This window comes from Crocuta crocuta, unplaced genomic scaffold (genome assembly GCF_008692635.1).
Source record: "Crocuta crocuta isolate KB4526 unplaced genomic scaffold, BGI_CrCroc_1.0 scaffold179, whole genome shotgun sequence".
Lineage (NCBI taxonomy): Eukaryota > Metazoa > Chordata > Mammalia > Carnivora > Hyaenidae > Crocuta > Crocuta crocuta.
The window spans coordinates 13,180,075-13,197,925 of record NW_027551568.1 but is presented as its reverse complement, the minus strand read 5'-3'; the positions used below and the strand labels follow the sequence as shown (position 1 = coordinate 13,197,925).

The 17,851-nt window shown below is 45.6% G+C and overlaps 1 protein-coding gene and 1 long non-coding RNA gene across 3 annotated transcripts in view; one reads left to right on the top strand and one right to left on the bottom strand.

The window, feature by feature from the left end:
- Positions 1-2,724, top strand: part of LOC144220268 (uncharacterized) — a 15,671-nt gene extending 12,947 nt beyond the window's left edge. For both annotated transcript variants that reach the window (XR_013331671.1, XR_013331672.1), the window contains exon 3: positions 2,636-2,724. This is a non-coding gene — a long non-coding RNA (uncharacterized LOC144220268). The remainder of the gene's footprint in view (positions 1-2,635) is intronic.
- LAP3 (leucine aminopeptidase 3) overlaps positions 1-17,851 on the bottom strand; it is a 27,922-nt gene that overhangs the window by 9,862 nt on the left and 209 nt on the right. Inside the window, exons 2-10 of the mRNA XM_077750440.1 lie at positions 15,082-15,197; positions 13,710-13,764; positions 12,899-13,004; positions 11,661-11,820; positions 9,733-9,897; positions 7,174-7,332; positions 2,720-2,844; positions 1,187-1,275; positions 247-349 (exon numbers count right to left, since the gene is read on the bottom strand). Coding sequence (XP_077606566.1) covers positions 247-349; positions 1,187-1,275; positions 2,720-2,844; positions 7,174-7,332; positions 9,733-9,897; positions 11,661-11,820; positions 12,899-13,004; positions 13,710-13,764; positions 15,082-15,197 — 1,078 coding nt within the window. The remainder of the gene's footprint in view (positions 1-246; positions 350-1,186; positions 1,276-2,719; positions 2,845-7,173; positions 7,333-9,732; positions 9,898-11,660; positions 11,821-12,898; positions 13,005-13,709; positions 13,765-15,081; positions 15,198-17,851) is intronic.

Genomic DNA, 17,851 nt, shown 5'->3' with positions numbered 1-17,851 from the left:
TTTTTTTTTTTTTTTTTTTTTTTTTTTTTTTTTTTTTTTTAGAGGTACGGCCTGAAATGTTTTAAAACCACAAATCTAATGTTCAAAACAGCTTAAGCTGCAGAACAATTCCTTTGGTGAAAGATGTCTGAATGCAAGTGGCACGAGCCCACTTTCAGCAAAATCACACCCTGGGTTAATGTGTGCAGCCTACACCAACAGATATGGCTGTCTTCAAACAAAGGCAGGAAAAGCAGGCTGTCTGACCTGTTAGGGTGGCGGCATTGATGATGACCTTTGGATTAAAGGTGTGCGCGTAACAAAGTGCATCGGCCAGTATGAGTCTCCCTTCCGCATCCGTGTTATCAATCTGCAAAGAGAAGGGTCAAAAAAAAGAAGGGATATCAAACTACACAAGTAATATCAAAACTAGACACAACACTGTTCACCTTAAACGTGAGAAAAGCTAGTGTGACATCTGTCACTAGGTATCAAAACATGCTTTAATCAGAAAAGGAACGTATTTAATCTGAAGAGCAAATATGTTTTAATAATCCGTGTACCAGAGCTGATGACCAAATGCTCATTCACAAGTTTGGAAGGAGGAGTAAATAGAAAATGTCTGCTCCATTTTACCAATAAGTTTCTCACAGGAAAAAGGGACATTTTAAGAATTCTGAAAACAATGAGGCTAAAGAGTTTAATAGTGAAGAGTCAGCCCAGATCTCCAGACAGAACTCTTTGCCACTTCAGCAACTTCACACGTACCATGTTCCCTACTTTTAAACAGAGGCCCAGGCCTCACGGGCAGTGCGCACATGCAGGTGCCCCAGCAGAGAACCCGCTGCCACACCCCCAGGAGTGCAGAGCCCATGACTCAGGACGGTGTGTTCCGCCTGAACACCAAAATGGAAAGTGTTAATCATGGCACAGCTAAGGACAGCTCTGGCTTTCCTGCCCTGCTGGGCCTGCTGCAGACATGTGGCAATGTGTGTGTACAGCACACAGGAGGAACAGTAAGACAGGGAAAATGTTCTTAAAATTCCCCATAAAATACTTCTGACTGCATGAAAAGCCACTTGCAATAAAGACACCATCCTCCTCTAAATTGAGCCCATGCTCTGCTTCCCGTCAGGTGTGTTTATCTGGCCACTGGGGATTCCTTTCGGAACACCCGAATGGGGACGGCTGTTTTCCACCCACACACCTGTATGGTCTTCCCATTCTTCGCTTTAACGACATCCCCAGGCTTGTTGGCCTTGCCGCTGGGCATGTTTTCACAGAGAGGGGCCAAACCTATTGGAAAAGCATAGATGAATGAAAATGAATGGAAATGTGCCGGGTCCAAACTCACCCCCCAAAGGACCGAGGCCACTGGTGGGCTATCAGAAGTATGCCAGAGACATCACCTTAAGCAGGTGATCAAATTTAGCATCACCAGGGACCCAACTGACATCATGTGCACCAGCACCAGGAAATGCATGTCACTCATGTAGGCTTCGTATCAAGGAGTCTAATCTGATTCCATCCTGAGGACACAACCCAAAAAATCCAAACTGTGGACTATTACAAGACAAGCCTGAACCCTTCAAAACTGCCAATATCATGAAAGAAAAAAGGAAAGGGGAGGAAAAAGGTTCCAAAATAGAAAAAACTTGGAGACACGGCAACCACATGTAATGTGTGATCCTTAACTGGCTCTTAGACTTCAAAACTAAAAATATGTGTGTGCGTGTGTGTACAAAATGAACATTTTTGTGGGTAACTGGGAAGTCTGAATCAGGGATGGTATCAATCCCTGGAAATGAGAAGGCTGCTGTCGTTGCTCAGGATGTCCTTGTTCTTAGCAGACGGACACGTGCTGTAGCACTCAGGGGTGACATGGCAGGTCTGCGACTCACTTTCAAAAGTTCAGCAAAATAGGACGAGGATGTTGGTGGGAAGGGCGAGGGCACATGTGAAACAGACCTAACTTGCAAGTTCACCTTCCCTTGGTATAAACCACGACAGATGGGACACTGAGCAATCATTTAACCTAAGCCCCCCCACCCCACTCCATCCCCACACTCCTCTGAGACAGCAAGCCCCCAGCAGTGTGTCTGTCGTCCTGAATGACACAGAGTGGCTGTGGACAGAACACTTTTTGTGTCCTAGGCTTTTTCTGTACTTCATGCCACGTAATCAGCCCTGAGCCTGAGGTCATCCCCGAATGAGCTGGAGGTGCTCTTCCACTTAGCAGTTTTCACCGGAGTAAGTTGCAAGCCCCACATGTGTGCTCTGACTGCTAACCACTACTCTACAAAATACAAAAACTCAATTCTAGCTATGGCCCATGACCACAAAACACATTTAACTCCATCAGTTCAGAGAAGAAAACACTTAGCTACCAGCTTCTGCTTGAGGAAAAGCTATTTACAAACCATTTCTTGGGGCAGCTGTTGGTTAAGCTCAGTCAGTTAAGCGGCCGACTCTTGATATCGGCTCAGGTCATGAAGTCATGGTCGTGAGATCGAGCTCCTCATTGAGCTCCATGCTAAGCATGAACCTGCTTGGGATTCTCTTCCCTTTCTCTCTGCCCCTCCTTCACTCACTCTCTAGATTAATTAACTAATTAATTAAATCTTAAAGAAAAAAAACATTTCTTGATTTTTTTCAGGTTAGAGGAAACTATGTTTGCTGCCTGGTCTGCCATTTGATTGGATTCCAGAACTCTTCAGGACAAGCCCCGTCGCCCCCTCACCTACGAGGTTAATGGGTAGGTTAAGCTTGGCAGCAGACACGATGGCTGAGCAGATGGTGGCAGCTCCTCCCATGTCAGCCCTCATGAGGTCCATGTTCGCAGAGGCCTTGATGGAGATGCCGCCGCTGTGGGGGGAAGGACAGCAGCCATGTCAGTGGCGAAGAGAGGGCTCAAATCACTTTAACAAAGAATATATAAGCTGAGGCACCAACTACCTGACAAAGAAAATTCAAGTTTCTAAACTGAGAATCCGAAAGACTGCAACATTTTAAAAGATGATACTGCAGTCTTTATAAAAATACCAATGGGTATCCTAGCCCATTTTGTTTCTTGTTAAAGGAAATGTAAGCAGTCAGTGGAGCCATTACTGCATCCAGCAATTGGTGCTGCTCAAATCCCATCTCTGTATTAGCTCATTAACTCCTGACACCCACATAGATATTTGTCTTTTCAGCAAATCTTATGAATCAGTCAACTTACTGAACCTGAGGGTCACACACTGGTAAGGAAAGCCAACAAGCTCAGAAGACTGAGAGGATCCCTCTCAAGCCACAGAAGGACAATTCCTTCCGACACCCCTAGGGGGCACTACAGCCTGCTGACTGCAAAACACAACCCAAATCAGGCAGAGGCACGACTAGATGCTCACCAGAAGCCTTAAAGGCAGTGCTCAAACCCAAGAGCCAAAGAAGGGTTTCAGTCAGCACAAAACCCAAACTACTCCCCCAAACAGGCTTCTCGAACTACCTAGCAACTTCTCTGCCTCTAGTCTGCAAGAGTCCGGAAGCCACACCCTTCGCAGGCTGGGCTCAGAGCCGGGGCTCTGTGAGTTCTGAGAGCTGCTGCTGGCCTGGCGGCTCCGGAGTCTATTCCCTGCACTGAGGTCTGCTTTCCATAGAGATCAGGTCCTAATTCTCACTCATCTCAGCAGCTCTGGATAATAAGATGGCTGTCAACTACACGTAGAAATAAAGATGACCCACTGGCTCAGGATAAAAGAAATACACTTTGGGTCCAAGAAGCCCCGGGAGAACTCCGCGGGGGCAAAGGGAACACACTGGCACAGGAGGCCATTCTGTCTACTCACCACATCCTTCTCCCCGTCCACTCATAGGCCCACAGTTCCAAGCAGCCACCAAAGAGCAGCAGTTCTCACTGCTCACCTTTTAGACTGCTCTCAAATCCACCCATTGCTTTTCTACTGAATCCACCTTGGTGAGGACACCATCACGTCATTGGGATATCTGCTGCAGCTCCTGTATGTTAAGGTCTCCCTATACCAGTCTTACTACCCCCTTCACTTCATAACCCACACAACTACCATCTTTACCAAAATAAAAAATATCTATCTCAACCAACATCCCAGCAGGCTTTCTCTCTTTCTGTGTGTGTGTGTGTGTGTGTGTGTGTAAGAATCACAAGCGGATTCTAAAATCCACATGTAAATGCAAATGATAAGGCCAAAAGAATCTTGAAAAAGAACTGGAGAGCTCATAGTACTCCATTTCAAGACAGAGCTGTACTCATTAAACACTTGGTCACAAGGTCCTGGGGAAAGGACACAGAGACCACAGTTAGACCCACAATTATATGGTTGACTGATTTAACAATGGTGCAAGGTAGTTCAATGGAGAATGGACAGTCTTTCGAAGAGACAGGTTTGCAACAAAAAGACATCCATATGGAAAGAAAAAAAATGCAATGCTTTACACAGTATACACAAAAATTCAAAAAGGATTATACCTTAAATGCTAAAACCGTAACACTTAGAGAAGAAAAGACAGACCTGGGCACCGGCAATAATTTCTTAAACAGGGCAACAAAAGCATGAAAAATTGATAAATTACACTTCATCAAAACTAAAACTGCTCTTCAAAAGAAGTCACTTAAAAAATGAAAAAGCAGGCCCTCAGAGTGGGGGAAAAAAGATGCCTTTTAAATACTGATCCAACAAAGGGTTTGTATCTAGAATACCACTATGTATACAATGTATAAATTCTAACTCAGTATGAGAAACAGTTCTATTAAAAAAAAAAAAAGGTGAAAAATCTGAACAGACACTTCACTAAAGATATACCAACAGCCAGGAGGCACAGTGAGAATGCTAAGCACCATTAGTCACCGGGGAACTAATCAAACTCAAAATGAATCCCAGAGCTACCGCCACACAGCGCCGGGAACAGCTAGAAGCAGAGAACAGCAGTATCAGAGCCTGGGGCGGACACGTCGGATCTGTGTGCAGGAATGCGAAGGCACAACCACTCTGCAGGGGTTCCCTCACTCCGCATAAAGTGAAACACACAGTTACAATGAATATATTTTGGTGTTTCCACATAAGGTACAACCCAGTGATAAAAGGGAACCAATTACTGATGTCACCAACGTGACTGAATGCCACAGACATGATGCAGAAAGAAAGAAGGCAGACTTAAAAAGATCCCATGAAAATGAATTTCTGGAACAAGAAACACTCATCCACAGCTGCGCAGAGATGACTGGTGGCCTGAGGCAGGGGTGGGGAAGGGACGCCTGCAAAATGCACCTGGCCGGGGTTCAGGGTAAAGGAGGGTTCTGTTTCACAGGAGCGGGGGCTGGTGCAGGGCGATGCCTATTTGTTAGATAGGCATACTCCTTGAACTGAGTATTTCAAGCACGGATTTCACTACATACATAAATCCCATGTCATCCTTTGTCTCAGCTAGAAACCCTTCAGTTACTTCATATCGTTCTTAGAGCCAAGTCCAAAATGCCACCAGGCCCAGGAGGACCCGGCTCTGCTGACCTCTCTAGCCACTACGTACTCTTCCCTGTGCGGTTCTGCTGCAGGTGCTCTTTGCAGCTCCAGGGGCTCCCTCGTCCTTCCCCTGCCCAGCTCCCTGGGCTCCCTGCCGCACTAACCCCCTTTCCCTTCTCATCTTTAGCTGAGCCTGTCAATCCTGCAAGGAAGCTTTCTACTTTAACAAGGCCTCCTTGCGGGGCACCTGGGTGGCTTAGTCGGTTAAGCGTCTGACTTTCGCTTAGGTCATGATCTCGCGGTTCGTGGGTTCGAGCCCCGCGTCGGGCTCTGTGCTGACTGCCAGCTCGGAGCCTGGAGCCTGTTTCAGTCTGTGACTCCCTCTCTCTCTGATCCTCCCCTGCTCACGCTGTCTCTCTCTCTCCTAGAAATAAATAAAACATTAAAAAAAAAAAAAAACAAGGCCTCCTTGCTCAATAGTCTCCTAGCAAACACTCAAGTATGAAATTAATAATAAACTTCACACTGAACATTAACACTGCATCGAGACATTAGCCCAAGACAACATAAAATCATCATCCTAAAATCATTAGCAAGACAATTAAAAACAGCATCATTTTCGTGCTCTAATTTATTTGCTGTAGTGTTTTAGAATAGACATTTAAGTATAATAGCATATGGATGAAACTGAAAAATCAATACACATATTGTGAATCGTATGACCTTGAATCTTTTACTGATAATTGTTTGGAGCCCAATGCTTCAAAGGAGAGAAGGTGGACCTGTGGGCGGAAGACACAGGAGGCTAACGTAAGGAAGACTGCTGGCAGCCAGCTCTGCCCAGGACAGGCGTCACAGTGCCCAGAACACTCCTGTAAGGACCGCGTTCATTCATGTATCAGAGAGAGTTTCTGAATGGCTGTGCGGTGTGCTGGAGACACCCAGGTTTAATGGACATGTAGTAGCATTTTCCAAAGTAGTTTCCACAGACCATGAGTCTCAGGAGAAATAAATTCCCTCCAAAGAAAGTTTAGAAAATGCTACATTCTATATACCCTGAGAAGTCTCGTAGTCAAAACAAAACAAAACTCTCACGTGTTTTATTCACCCTAGTTTTGGGTCAAGTAATCCTTTTTAACTCTCACACTTAACTGGCATACCTGAAATCAGTACTCAGCAGCCAATGCTTCATACCGGAAATACAGACCTATTTCCATCTTCTCCACCTCAGTTGCTGCTTGCTTGACATAATTAGAGTTTCCAATTCTAAGGAATACTTATGGTTTAATGGAAGCCAGGCTGGTCAGTTAAAGAAAGTAATGTGAAGCAGGGCAAACAGGAGGTGGCATGATCCAAACGGCTGCATCCTCACATCCACACAAGAGGTCTTTAATATCCATATGAGAGAATCAAAGTGAATAGTGGAAAGATCAAGTCATTTTAAAGACAGACCTAAGTTTGACTTCCAACATTAGTATTAGTTTTGGGGCCCTGAGCAAATTATTTCACCTCTCCAAGCCATAGCTTCCTTACCCATAGAATGCCTACCTAACTCCCAGAGGATGGACCAGGGGTAACATATGTAAAGTGTCTAATAGAATCTCTGACACACAGTAATACATTTAAATTACCATGTAAGATTTGACCAAACACTGTGTTTTTGAAGCAAACTACATAAACAACACAAGTACACACAAAGCAGAGATGCATAAAGAGGTACCTGTCAAAGGTAATTCCCTTCCCAACAAACACCAGGGGCGGTTCGCCTGCATTGGGGCTGCCTCTGTAGTGAATTTCCAGGAAGACTGGAGGTTCATCAGATCCTTTGGCCACACTTAGGAACGATCCCATTTCCTGTTCCTCAATCCAAGATTTGGGTCTACAGGGCAGAAAAGGTGAAAAGTCAATACAATTGGTTAGTTCTATTTCAAAATAGCCTCGAAAAAGCTCATCTATCTATAAAACTCCTAAAATGTACAGACATTAATAGTTTAACAATCACATCCTAATTGCTTTCTGTGTATTCTTGAGCCAGTCACTTGATTCTGAGCCTATTTCCTCATCTATAAAATGAGGTTAAAGATACATCTGTCAGAAGATTAGCTATACAATTACTGAGAGAGTTCATCCATGGTGCATAATACAGTGTCAGATAACAGTACAGAGTCAATAAGTGCTTATTACTTGATTTGCTCCCCCTAATCTGCTCACATATATCTAAAGTTTTAATGCAAGATAAAGTTAGCAAGGCTCTGAAACCATAAAAGGTGCTTAAAAACAGTTACAGGTCCAGTGCCTTATTATTATTATTTTTTGTTATTTCTAAAAACAACAAAAAATAAAAAAACAAAAAATCCAACCAATAAAAGAACCCCCCCCCCAAGCTACACTCCAATGAGTGAACTAAAGTATCCCCTTTCTTTGCTTTTTTAGAATTGCTGGAATTTGATCTTTTCAACGTTGTGACACTATTTCTCACGGTTTCAACTACAGTTTGAGATGTCTGCTTGAAATGGGAAAACTAGTAATTATTCTCCAAACATGGGATCGCTGGGGGTGATCTAATGGGAGCAGTCTGTTGTGCCAAGGAGAAAACAGACACCATATCGCTACTCCTCATAGGCAAGGGATACAAAGAGCTTTGTACTGATTTCTGGCCACAGTAACCAGGCCAGGAGGGAAATTCTACACTCTTACCGGCCAAACAGAAACAACCATATCCAAAGAGTGCTCCTCCCACACTTGCCTACCCATTCGTTAAAACCATTAAACTAGGGCTGTGTCATGGAGAGATGGCTGCTGGACTCCAGAGGGAAAAGAACATAAAGACAGAGAGATGACAGTTAAAACAAAACAAACACTTCAAAAGCAGCAAGGCTATATAACACAGTATTTTTTAATCATGAACTCAGTACTTGACAAGTACCGAAAAATCCTGTCCTGTCCTTCTGGAAGTCCTGTCTGAATTTCTCTGATTCACACCCATCCACACTAGAGCCATTATGCAGGTGCCTCAGTTTAATGGGTTACACCCGCCAGCGTGACCCACTTCCGCCCTGGCTGATCCTCCCGCTGGCTGGGCTACGAACTCTGCAGTTTCCAAGGGGCCACCACATATATGTTTCTGCACCTGAAATGCCCCATCCCACTCTCTCTCCATCTGCTAACTTCCAAGGAACCTTCCAGACTCTGCTTAGGCACACTTTTCACTGGCAAACTTTTAAACTCTTCCAGAACCCTCCTGCTCCTGCAGGATCCTCTGTATGGCCCCATTCTCCTGCCTGTTCCTTCCTATAAGCTCCTCGCTTCTTTGAAGGCAAGGACCACTACCATTCATCTTCTTGTGCCCAACTGCCAGGCACAGAGGAGGCGCCTTCACTGATGTGTAACCACACAGACACTATTTGCTGACACAAAGTAGCTCTGATGTCCCCTCAGAGGAAAAAAGGAAGTCTTCGCCAAGACACCTTTATAGAGAAACTAGCTCTTGCTACAGATGAAACACATGCTAACTGTTCCAAGTATCTTATCAAGCACTAAGTACTGGGTTTTATCAAGCACTAAGTACTGGGTTTTCTATAAATTACACATTTTTATTCACTCTATCTAGACCATAGGGATTTTCCTGAATAATGGGAACTCCAGTCACAATTAAGGACTGAAGAATATTTTAAATGGAAGCTCCCCTGAGATACAACGCTGGTAGTAAACAATTATTTAGGTAAGGCAAATATCCGCTGACTTATTTTAATCATGAATTTCCCCCAAGGTCAGACTTGTTTTGCTTACAGGACTATGGGGAGATCACAAGAGGGTAACAGAACCCGAAGGGGTAGCTTTGGCGTCCCACAGCCCAGCTGCTGACGATGACCATGCAAGGCTGCCCAGGAACCAGCTCTGGTATCTAATTTAGGAATCTACAAGGCAGAGATTCTCATTTCATGCCAACTTAGGCATGCTGTGTTCTTTACTTGTGTCAAAAAAAAAAAGATACAAATAATTCACCAAAACAAGATACATAAATTCATCAAAAAACTAAACAGAGTTACAATGTGATCCAACAATTCAACTCCTAGGTACATACGTAAGAGACATGAAAACATACGCACACACAAAAACATGGATATCAATGCTCACAGCCACATTATTCATGGTATCCAGAAGGTAGAAACACACAAATGTCCACCAACTGATGGCTGGGTGGAGAGATGGAAATGAAGAGTGCCTCCTACTGGGTACAAGGTTTCTTTTTGGGGTAACTGAGATGACCCTGAATTACCTGATGTGGACCTCTGTTTTACTACTAGCACTCTTGAGATTCCTCTCGATAATTTCAGCAAATCTGGTTGGTGTCATCTCATTGGCTGGAGTCTCCATCAGGTGGCGTGCCAAGTTCTGCCCAGAAGCAAAGAGGACTCCCTTCTGCCAGGCCTCCTGGTCCCCACTGGTAGAAGAAAGCAAAGGTCACTATGAGGCAACCTGTCAAGACCCTGACCGTGTCACAGCTAGGAGGGCTCTTACCCTATAAAAACAAAAGAGAAAGACTACGGGCACAAAATGTACACATGGGACCTGGATCATTCTCTGTGCTCTGACCCAGGGCGGCAGGTACAAAGAGCTAGAAAACACAGCCCTTGCCGAGCTGAGTCAGAGGTGGTAAGCATTCTGCATTTCATGTGCACGAACAAGGAGTGGAATGATGGGTCTCTAACACACACTGACAGAGTTGGTTTCCAAATTTCCAAAGGCCCATTTTGTCCTCCTTCACTGCACCAGGGATGATGCAGCCCCCAGTGCTCATGGTAGAACAAGCACACTGCGAAGTCCTGAAGTGGAAGTGAAGGCCTTCCTGCCTTCTTTGTGCCTGGGTCAGGGCTCTGAACACCACTGCACCAAACAGCAAGGACCAGCTTTACGAGAAAGGATATGGATATGTTTCACGATCCCAGCACTTCTTTTTAAGTTTATATATTTATTTACAGAGAGAGAGAGCAAGCACACAGGGGAGGGACAGAGAGAGAATCCCAAGCAGGCTCCTGTCAGTACAGAGCCTAACACAGGGCTCAAACCCACAAACCGTGAGTTCATGATCTGAGCTGAAGTCAAGAGTAGGATGCTTAACAGACTGAGCCACCCAGACACCCCCCAGCTCTTCTCATGCACAATAGGAACTAATACAGGTGGCACAGAAATGGATCAAACAGCTTGTAGTTTGGAGGGTTTATCGTGTGCCACACACTTGACAGTGTCTTTCAATCATTGTAAAGGCCCTAGGAGGCTGGAATTACAGCTCTACTGAAGAAACAAAGAAAGTGTAACAGAGACTGCAGTCACTCCACTGAGGTTACCCAGACAGCAGGTGGGGGTGGGATGGGCAGGATTCAAAGCCGGACCAACTGGTCATGGGGCCCTCATTCCAAACCACTCCAACACAGCTGCCAAGCCCCGGGCTGTGTCCTCACAGCCCCACCTCTTGAAGGTCTCACCTCTGTCTGTTCTTGACAGGAGAGGCTTCATCTCCCAGACCCCAGGACAGGACTGCAATACAGCAGGTGCTCATTAAGTTGGCTGAGAAAGGAGTCTCCCCACTAGACCTCGAGGGCAAGGACCATAGCCCTTCCTCTGTGTATCCTGGCATTTAACTCAGTGCCCACAGATGCTGGCTACATGGAAATTATTTATATCAAAACCTGCTGGGGGGCACCTGCATGGCTTAGTCGGTTGAGTATCTGACTTCAGTTCAGGTCATGATCTCACGGTTTGTGAGTTCGAGCCCCATGTTGCGCTCTGACAGCATGGAGACGGCTTGGGATTCTCTCTCTCTCCCCCTTCCTGGATCATGCTCTCTTTCTCTCTCTCTCTCAAAAATAAATAAATAAATGAATAAACATTAAAAAAAAGAAACCTGCTGGGACGTATCTGTGACCTCATTCCCTCCGTCTTCAGAGAGCTAACTTGGTCTGGCTTCCTAGTAACCAGAATGCATGGAGGGTGTAGGAAGCCATGGGTCAAAATGTGCACATGGTGAAATCTAGGAGCAGAATGTGGACAGCTACCATACTCTTAAAATGGCTAAGGGGATGGGGGAGGTCACAGACGAGCCATGTGGTAGTGCCCGTACTGAAAAGCTCATATCTGCTCATATCCAAATGTCCCACTATCTGAATGTCAATAAATGCAACCCTGAGCCTGGCTTCGTTCCATCACCTTCCATGGAGCTTTGCCGATACGACGGCCTTCTTCTTCTGCTTCAGGTCATCATACTCATAGAGACCAAGCACCGCCCCTTCCGCAGCCGCCTGTGCATCTCCACAGGGATCCACCTCCACCGAAGAGATCTCCAGGTCTTGAATCTGCCTGCACCCAGCTTCAGAAAGACAGAGGAACCAGAAAAATGGAGTCAATCAGAGGCTACTCACTAGTGAAACGCAGAGACATGGTTGTGTGCTGAGAAAAGAGGACTGGGATTCAAATCCCAGCGGACATTTGACCTTTCTGAGCCTCCGTTTCTCCTTCTGTAAAGTGAGGATGTGTACTCGCCTCATGGGTCATGGAAGACAGACTCACAAATAAAAGAACTCACCTAGCTCCTGGCAGAGCAGGCCCTCAGAAGTGGCTGCTGTTCCCGTACTACTTCAGAAACACTAGTCTCCTGATGAAGCTTCCCAGTCACCAAGAGCTTGCCAGATTAAAAATGCCAAAGGACTGAGTGAAGTCCATTAGTAACACAGCATTTTATTAAGACCAGGTCAGGAAAAGGTTGCAAATAAAAGCTATGAACGGATCACTCCCCGTGAACTTTGAGAGTAGATTTAGCAAGCACAGATGAAATTCACAGAGCCAAAGATCAATGAAGCTAATTAGCGCCGCCTCAGCAGTGTCGTTCAAAGCGTCTTTAACCACAGTCTCTGTGGTAAAGGCCTCACTCTGCTGCTCAGCTTTGAAGTGACCCGGTGGCGTCTTCCTCGACTCATAAACCATGCACATGGCCAAGTGGGACTGGCACCCACCTTTGGTAATAAACAAGCACCCTGCATTTTGCAGCCACTTTCTCTTATTGGTAAATAAGGGGATTCCATGTCATTTAGAAGTTGCACAACACCAAGTTAGTACTTTGAAAAGCAGAAACTCCACTGTAACTTTCTGGTAAAACACAGCTCTAAGGTCCTACTACACGAGTGAAGAAATGGTCTGAAAGCTCCAAATCTTATGGGATTTTAGTTATGGAAATACCAAAACTAAAATCCCCTAAGTGAACCTTCTGGAGCCAACATAAGGCCGGGCACACGATGTAAAAGAAACTGAATATTTACTCAGATGAGGGTTTTCTCTGTGACAGCGGTGGGGGTGGGAACAGTTAGGAGGACAACACGAGGGGAAGGGACCATGTAAAGACAACATCCTCAAGACTCTCCATCAACCTTAAACTTCACAAGGGTAATGACCTGCAACAGCTGCTCTGATGTTTTCTTTGCCTTCATGCCAGTTTTCCTGGTCATCAACTGCAGCTGTCTTTCGGCCGAGGCCAACCACCACCACGCTCGGAAAGTCCTGTTCAGCACACACACAAAATCAATCACTTCCTGTCTTTAAAAAGATTTTTTTTTAATGTTTATTTATTTGAGAGAGAGAGAGAGAGAGAGAGAACGCGCGCTCCCACGTGAGAGAAAGCGGGGAAGGGGCAGAGAGAAAGGGAGACAGTATCAGAAGCAGGCTCCAGGCTCCGAGCTGTCAGCACAGAGCCTGACACAGGGCCTGAACCCACGAACTGTGAGATCATGACCTGAGCTGAAGTCGGAAGTTTAACCGACTGAGCCACCCAGGTGCCCCTCCACTTCCTGTCTTTAAAACATCCTTTTTGAGCCGGAAATGGTACATGAGCTCCCACACAATGACCTTCAGCTCAGCATAGGAATCTCACTGTACAATTCAGTTATTTCGTTTACCCTGTATCTTGGTAAAAATGTATCACTTCTGTATTTAAACGGTAGAGTGAGGATAATCCTGCAAATAACTGTATGCAATTTGAGGAAAGAAATTCTATGGAAATTGAATAAAGAAAGCCGATAGTTTGAGGAATACAAGAGATGCTGCAATATTTGACGCCAAACTGCCTGTCAAATTTAAGTAATATTTATGGCTTAATATGGCGATAACAGCATGCATACAATCTGACAGGAAAGTTTCTGCATGACTATGGCACTCAGGAGGTGCTCACTGAGGCTTTGCGAAATGAACCTTATCTTCATCTCCTACCTCATGCAGACCATAAAAGGTTCGGGTTTTGCCTGCCTTCAGAGGAGGTCCAGATCTAAAACAAGAGGAAATATATTTAAAAACCTAGTTTGCTCTGCTCCTTTGGGCAGCGACATATACTCACTTTTAGCTTTATGGTGATACGCTGCTATTTCTGTGAGTTTGCTGCATTTATGCTTTTGTCCGCATACAGAATTCTCTCAGGTTAGATTTTTCTAGCTTCCAATTCTAGCTCAAAAATTATTCAGCAGACTTCCACATTAGATTTCATACAAATTTATTTGAAAACAACTACAGAAAGCGACACCATAGATGGGTAATGTGTGACTACAGAGGAGAGTGGAGCCCTGGAGGAAGGCCAGCCCGAAACTCCCATCTTTCATCATGGCTGAGCTGACTGCGGCGCTCGGCCTGGAGGCTGCCGGCGTGGGTGGGGGGTTATATACAGATGGGATCCTGGGCAATTTCAAAACAAGGCAGGTGGCAAAGTATAATTATAGCCAGAGGACTGGATGCCTGGTGCCGCAGCTGATAGTTATCGGTCAGGAAGGCCAGGTGGTCCTGCACTCTGACAGGCCGGCTTCTGGATTGATGAGTTAATCACGGCACTTGAGAAGGTGGCCTACTGGTGAAGGAAGGGTCACTGAGAAGGGATGCAAGCTCTGTTACCCGGTGATTAGACAATTACTATGATTATCAGGCTACATCTATTAGATTCCACTAGGTTGTCTATAATCCAAGTAATATGTACTCGCAGTGGCTTTATGTTGACCCTTCTCTTTTTTTCCAAATGAGGTCTGCAGCTCAGAAGGACTTAGAAACTCCAATGTTTCCCTACCTTCTCTAAATTGTAGCTAAGCCAAGAGTGCTCCAATCATAGGCCCCACCCAGATTCACTGAATTAGAATCTGTAATCCAGCTATACCCCAAGGTGATTCACTTTGAGACTCTGAGAAGCTCCTGAAACTCAAGGCATGCCAAGAAAGGAGGGACACCCTTAAGCAGTCATGAACTAGCCCAGGGGCATATTGTCCCCCATAATAAAGGAGCATTAGAGGAAGTAGGCCGGTGGGAAGGCAGGCAGGTAGGATGAAGGTGGGCTGAGGAAATCTGGTACTTTCTAGATCTTTCTGGGTCAGTCTCTCATAATATGTTTGTGATCTGAAGTAGCCTGACTTCCCAGAATTGTACACCCACCCCTACTAATAGGCAAAGTACCAAATTGCATTCCAGGACAAATACTTTCACTTCCACTGAGAAGATACCAGTCAACCTACTTCCTTTCATTTTCATGTACTAACAAAGCATTTAAAAAAATTCTCATTTGATTTCAGGGCATTTTAAAAACCCTAACCCATAGGTGAATACTTACATGTTCAAAATTTCTCTCAACTTTCCAGACACTAATTTATTGAAATTCTCTCCTGCGCTTGTAAACTGTGGCATATCATCTTCTTTTTCTTTGCTATAGATTCCTAAAACAAGACCCTGAGAAAGAATAAGCGGGGAAAAAAAATGAATATTAATTACAGTAGATCTCTTTTAGGGAGAGACTCAGAAGTCCCCATGTTCCAGAAGCAGCAAATAATTCTACCCAAACTGTGTTCCCCTCAAGTTGACAAAGCTGAAAAAAAAACCAAAAACACAGCAGGTACTGGGCAGTCAGCAACACTCCCATCCTGCCCAGAAGTTTCAAATTCCTGCCAAAGCAAGACTGTTAAGTACTACCTGTCCTGGGTCTTCCTGGTCTCTGCCAACAAAGGACTTTCACAAAAGAAAGAGTTTCCTTTACTTCCAAATAAAGAAAGGTAAAAAGGTGTTTTTGTGTAAGAAAACAAATTCACTTTTTAAGCAAGTTAGACCTCAAAGGGGATCAGAACATGTCACCCCAAAATATGCAACTTGGGCATATTGATTATTTTGAACTAAAGACACATGAAAAGAAAGCAGATGCAGGAAAGGCTCTCTGACATCCCACTTTTTACCTAAAAGCAGGGCAAAAAAATTCCCATCAGGTATTCTCCCTGTACCAGACATTCTTTGGTTTTTTTAATGTTTTATTTATTTTTGAGAGAGAGAGAGAGAGAGAGAGACAGCATGAGCAGGGGAGGGTCAGAGAGAGAGGGAGACACAGAATCAGAAGCAGGCTTCAGGCTCTGAGCTGTCAGCACAGAGCCCGACGCGGGGCTTGAACCCACGAACCGTGAGATCATGACCTGAGCCAAAGTCAGACGCTTAACCAACTGAGCCACCCAGGCGCCCCAAGAAGAGAACATTCTTATCACCAGAAACTGGCAGTTGACATTAAAATGGACCGACACCAACACAACTGCTAAATAGCCCTTATCTTCCACTAATTTCCCCCGTATACTTCCTTGTCACTGTCACATAGCTTACTGCCCTGGCCCCAGCCCCTTGGCCACATCCCCACAGTTTCTCATTGTTTAAAACGGTATATAAGAGGGGCGCCTGGGTGGCTTAGTCGGTTAGGCGTCCGACTTTCGCTTGGGTCATGATCTCGCGGTTCGTGGGTTCGAGCCCCGCGTCGGGCTCTGTGCTGACTGCCAGCTCAGAGCCTGGAGCCTGTTTCAGTCTGTGACTCCCTCTCTCTCTGACCCTCCCCTGCTCATGCTGTCTCTCTCTCTCTCTCCTAAAAATAAATAAAACATTAAAAAAAAAAAAAGGTATATAAGCTTTTAGGTCTCAAGGACTTTGGGTCTTCATTTTCCCTTTGAAAACTCCCATGTACTTGTAAAAATATCCAAAACAAAATTGTGTACACTTTTCCCTGTTAATCTGTCATATGTCCATTTAATTCCCAGGTCCAGCCAACAGAACCGAGCCAAGCAGAGGGAAGTTTTCCCTCCCCCACCATGTTCAAACGCGAACCTCAGCTATCCTGGGATGGGATCACAGTGGAGCCAATGGCTGCACCTGCCGATACAAATAAGCTCCCTGGCCAACTCACAGGCTGAAAAAGAAAAGAAAAAGGAGGAATCTTCTCAGAGGGGCAGGAGGGGCAGGAGCAGAGCACCGTGCCCAGGACAAGCAGCTTACCCGTCCAGCCCCCAACACCCGAAATAAGGAAGTCAACCTAGGAATCACTATTTGCCTTTGCATCACAAGTTTTGACTTTAAAATGTTTTCCGCCTTACGGCAACTCCGTGAGGCAGAAAGGACAAGGACATGCGCGTACTCCTTCTTCCTACAGACCCGGAGACAGAAACCGGGTGCAACATATCCGTCCGTGTGCGGTAACAGACCTGAGCAAGAATCCTAATTACCTTCTCTGACAGTCCTTCACCTTTTCCCACAAAATCACACTGGTACTTCGACCAAACAGCATCCTTTCTCTTTTCCATCCCCAAATCCCACAAAAGCAACAACACCGCTTCCTCGGCATAACTTTCCCACGTTCTAATTTTCCTAAGACTGCCCACCGCCTGGTATTTGGTGAAACCCATGAGGATCTGAGGAGAAGGACCCAGCTGCTACCTGGGCAGGATGTTACAGAGTATTGGAAAGCAAGGTATCTGGTCCCCCCGCCACCTGCCATACAGTGCGAGGCCTGGGCTCAAGCCCCATCTAGAATATTCCTCACCAGGGCCATTCTTTCTGATTCTCAAGCATGACTCCCAAGCCTGTGCTACTTCCACCGAACAATTCCCCCTTCCAGATCCTGCACATCCCAACAGTGACCTTCATCATTTTTATTTTTAATTAGATGGAAAAGGTTTCTCTCCCGCAAGACGCTCTTTAATTTCACGAAGATAAAAAAAAGGTCTCTGTGCAAAGCCCTTTTCCCTAGAGAAACACTGTTTTCCCTCCAGAAACTCTTTGAGGCAATCGGCTCCCGGAGGACCCGTTTTCCTGTTCCTGCACTTCAGCAGGCGGTGGGATGGGAGGTGGTGGGAGTCGGGGCCCCAGACTGGCCGCCTCTGGGGCCTTGGAGGACGCTGCGCCTCACGAAACGTGAGCTTCGACCCAGTTACGGTGACAGCCACCCTGGGCCCTCTCCTGGGGCACAGCGGGGACTAAACAAAACCACGAATCAGGACACGGATCCTAGCACTCCCGCAAGCAGAAGAAGGAAGCGCGCACCCTGGGCACACAGCCTCCGGGGAACGCCTCGGAGAACGCCC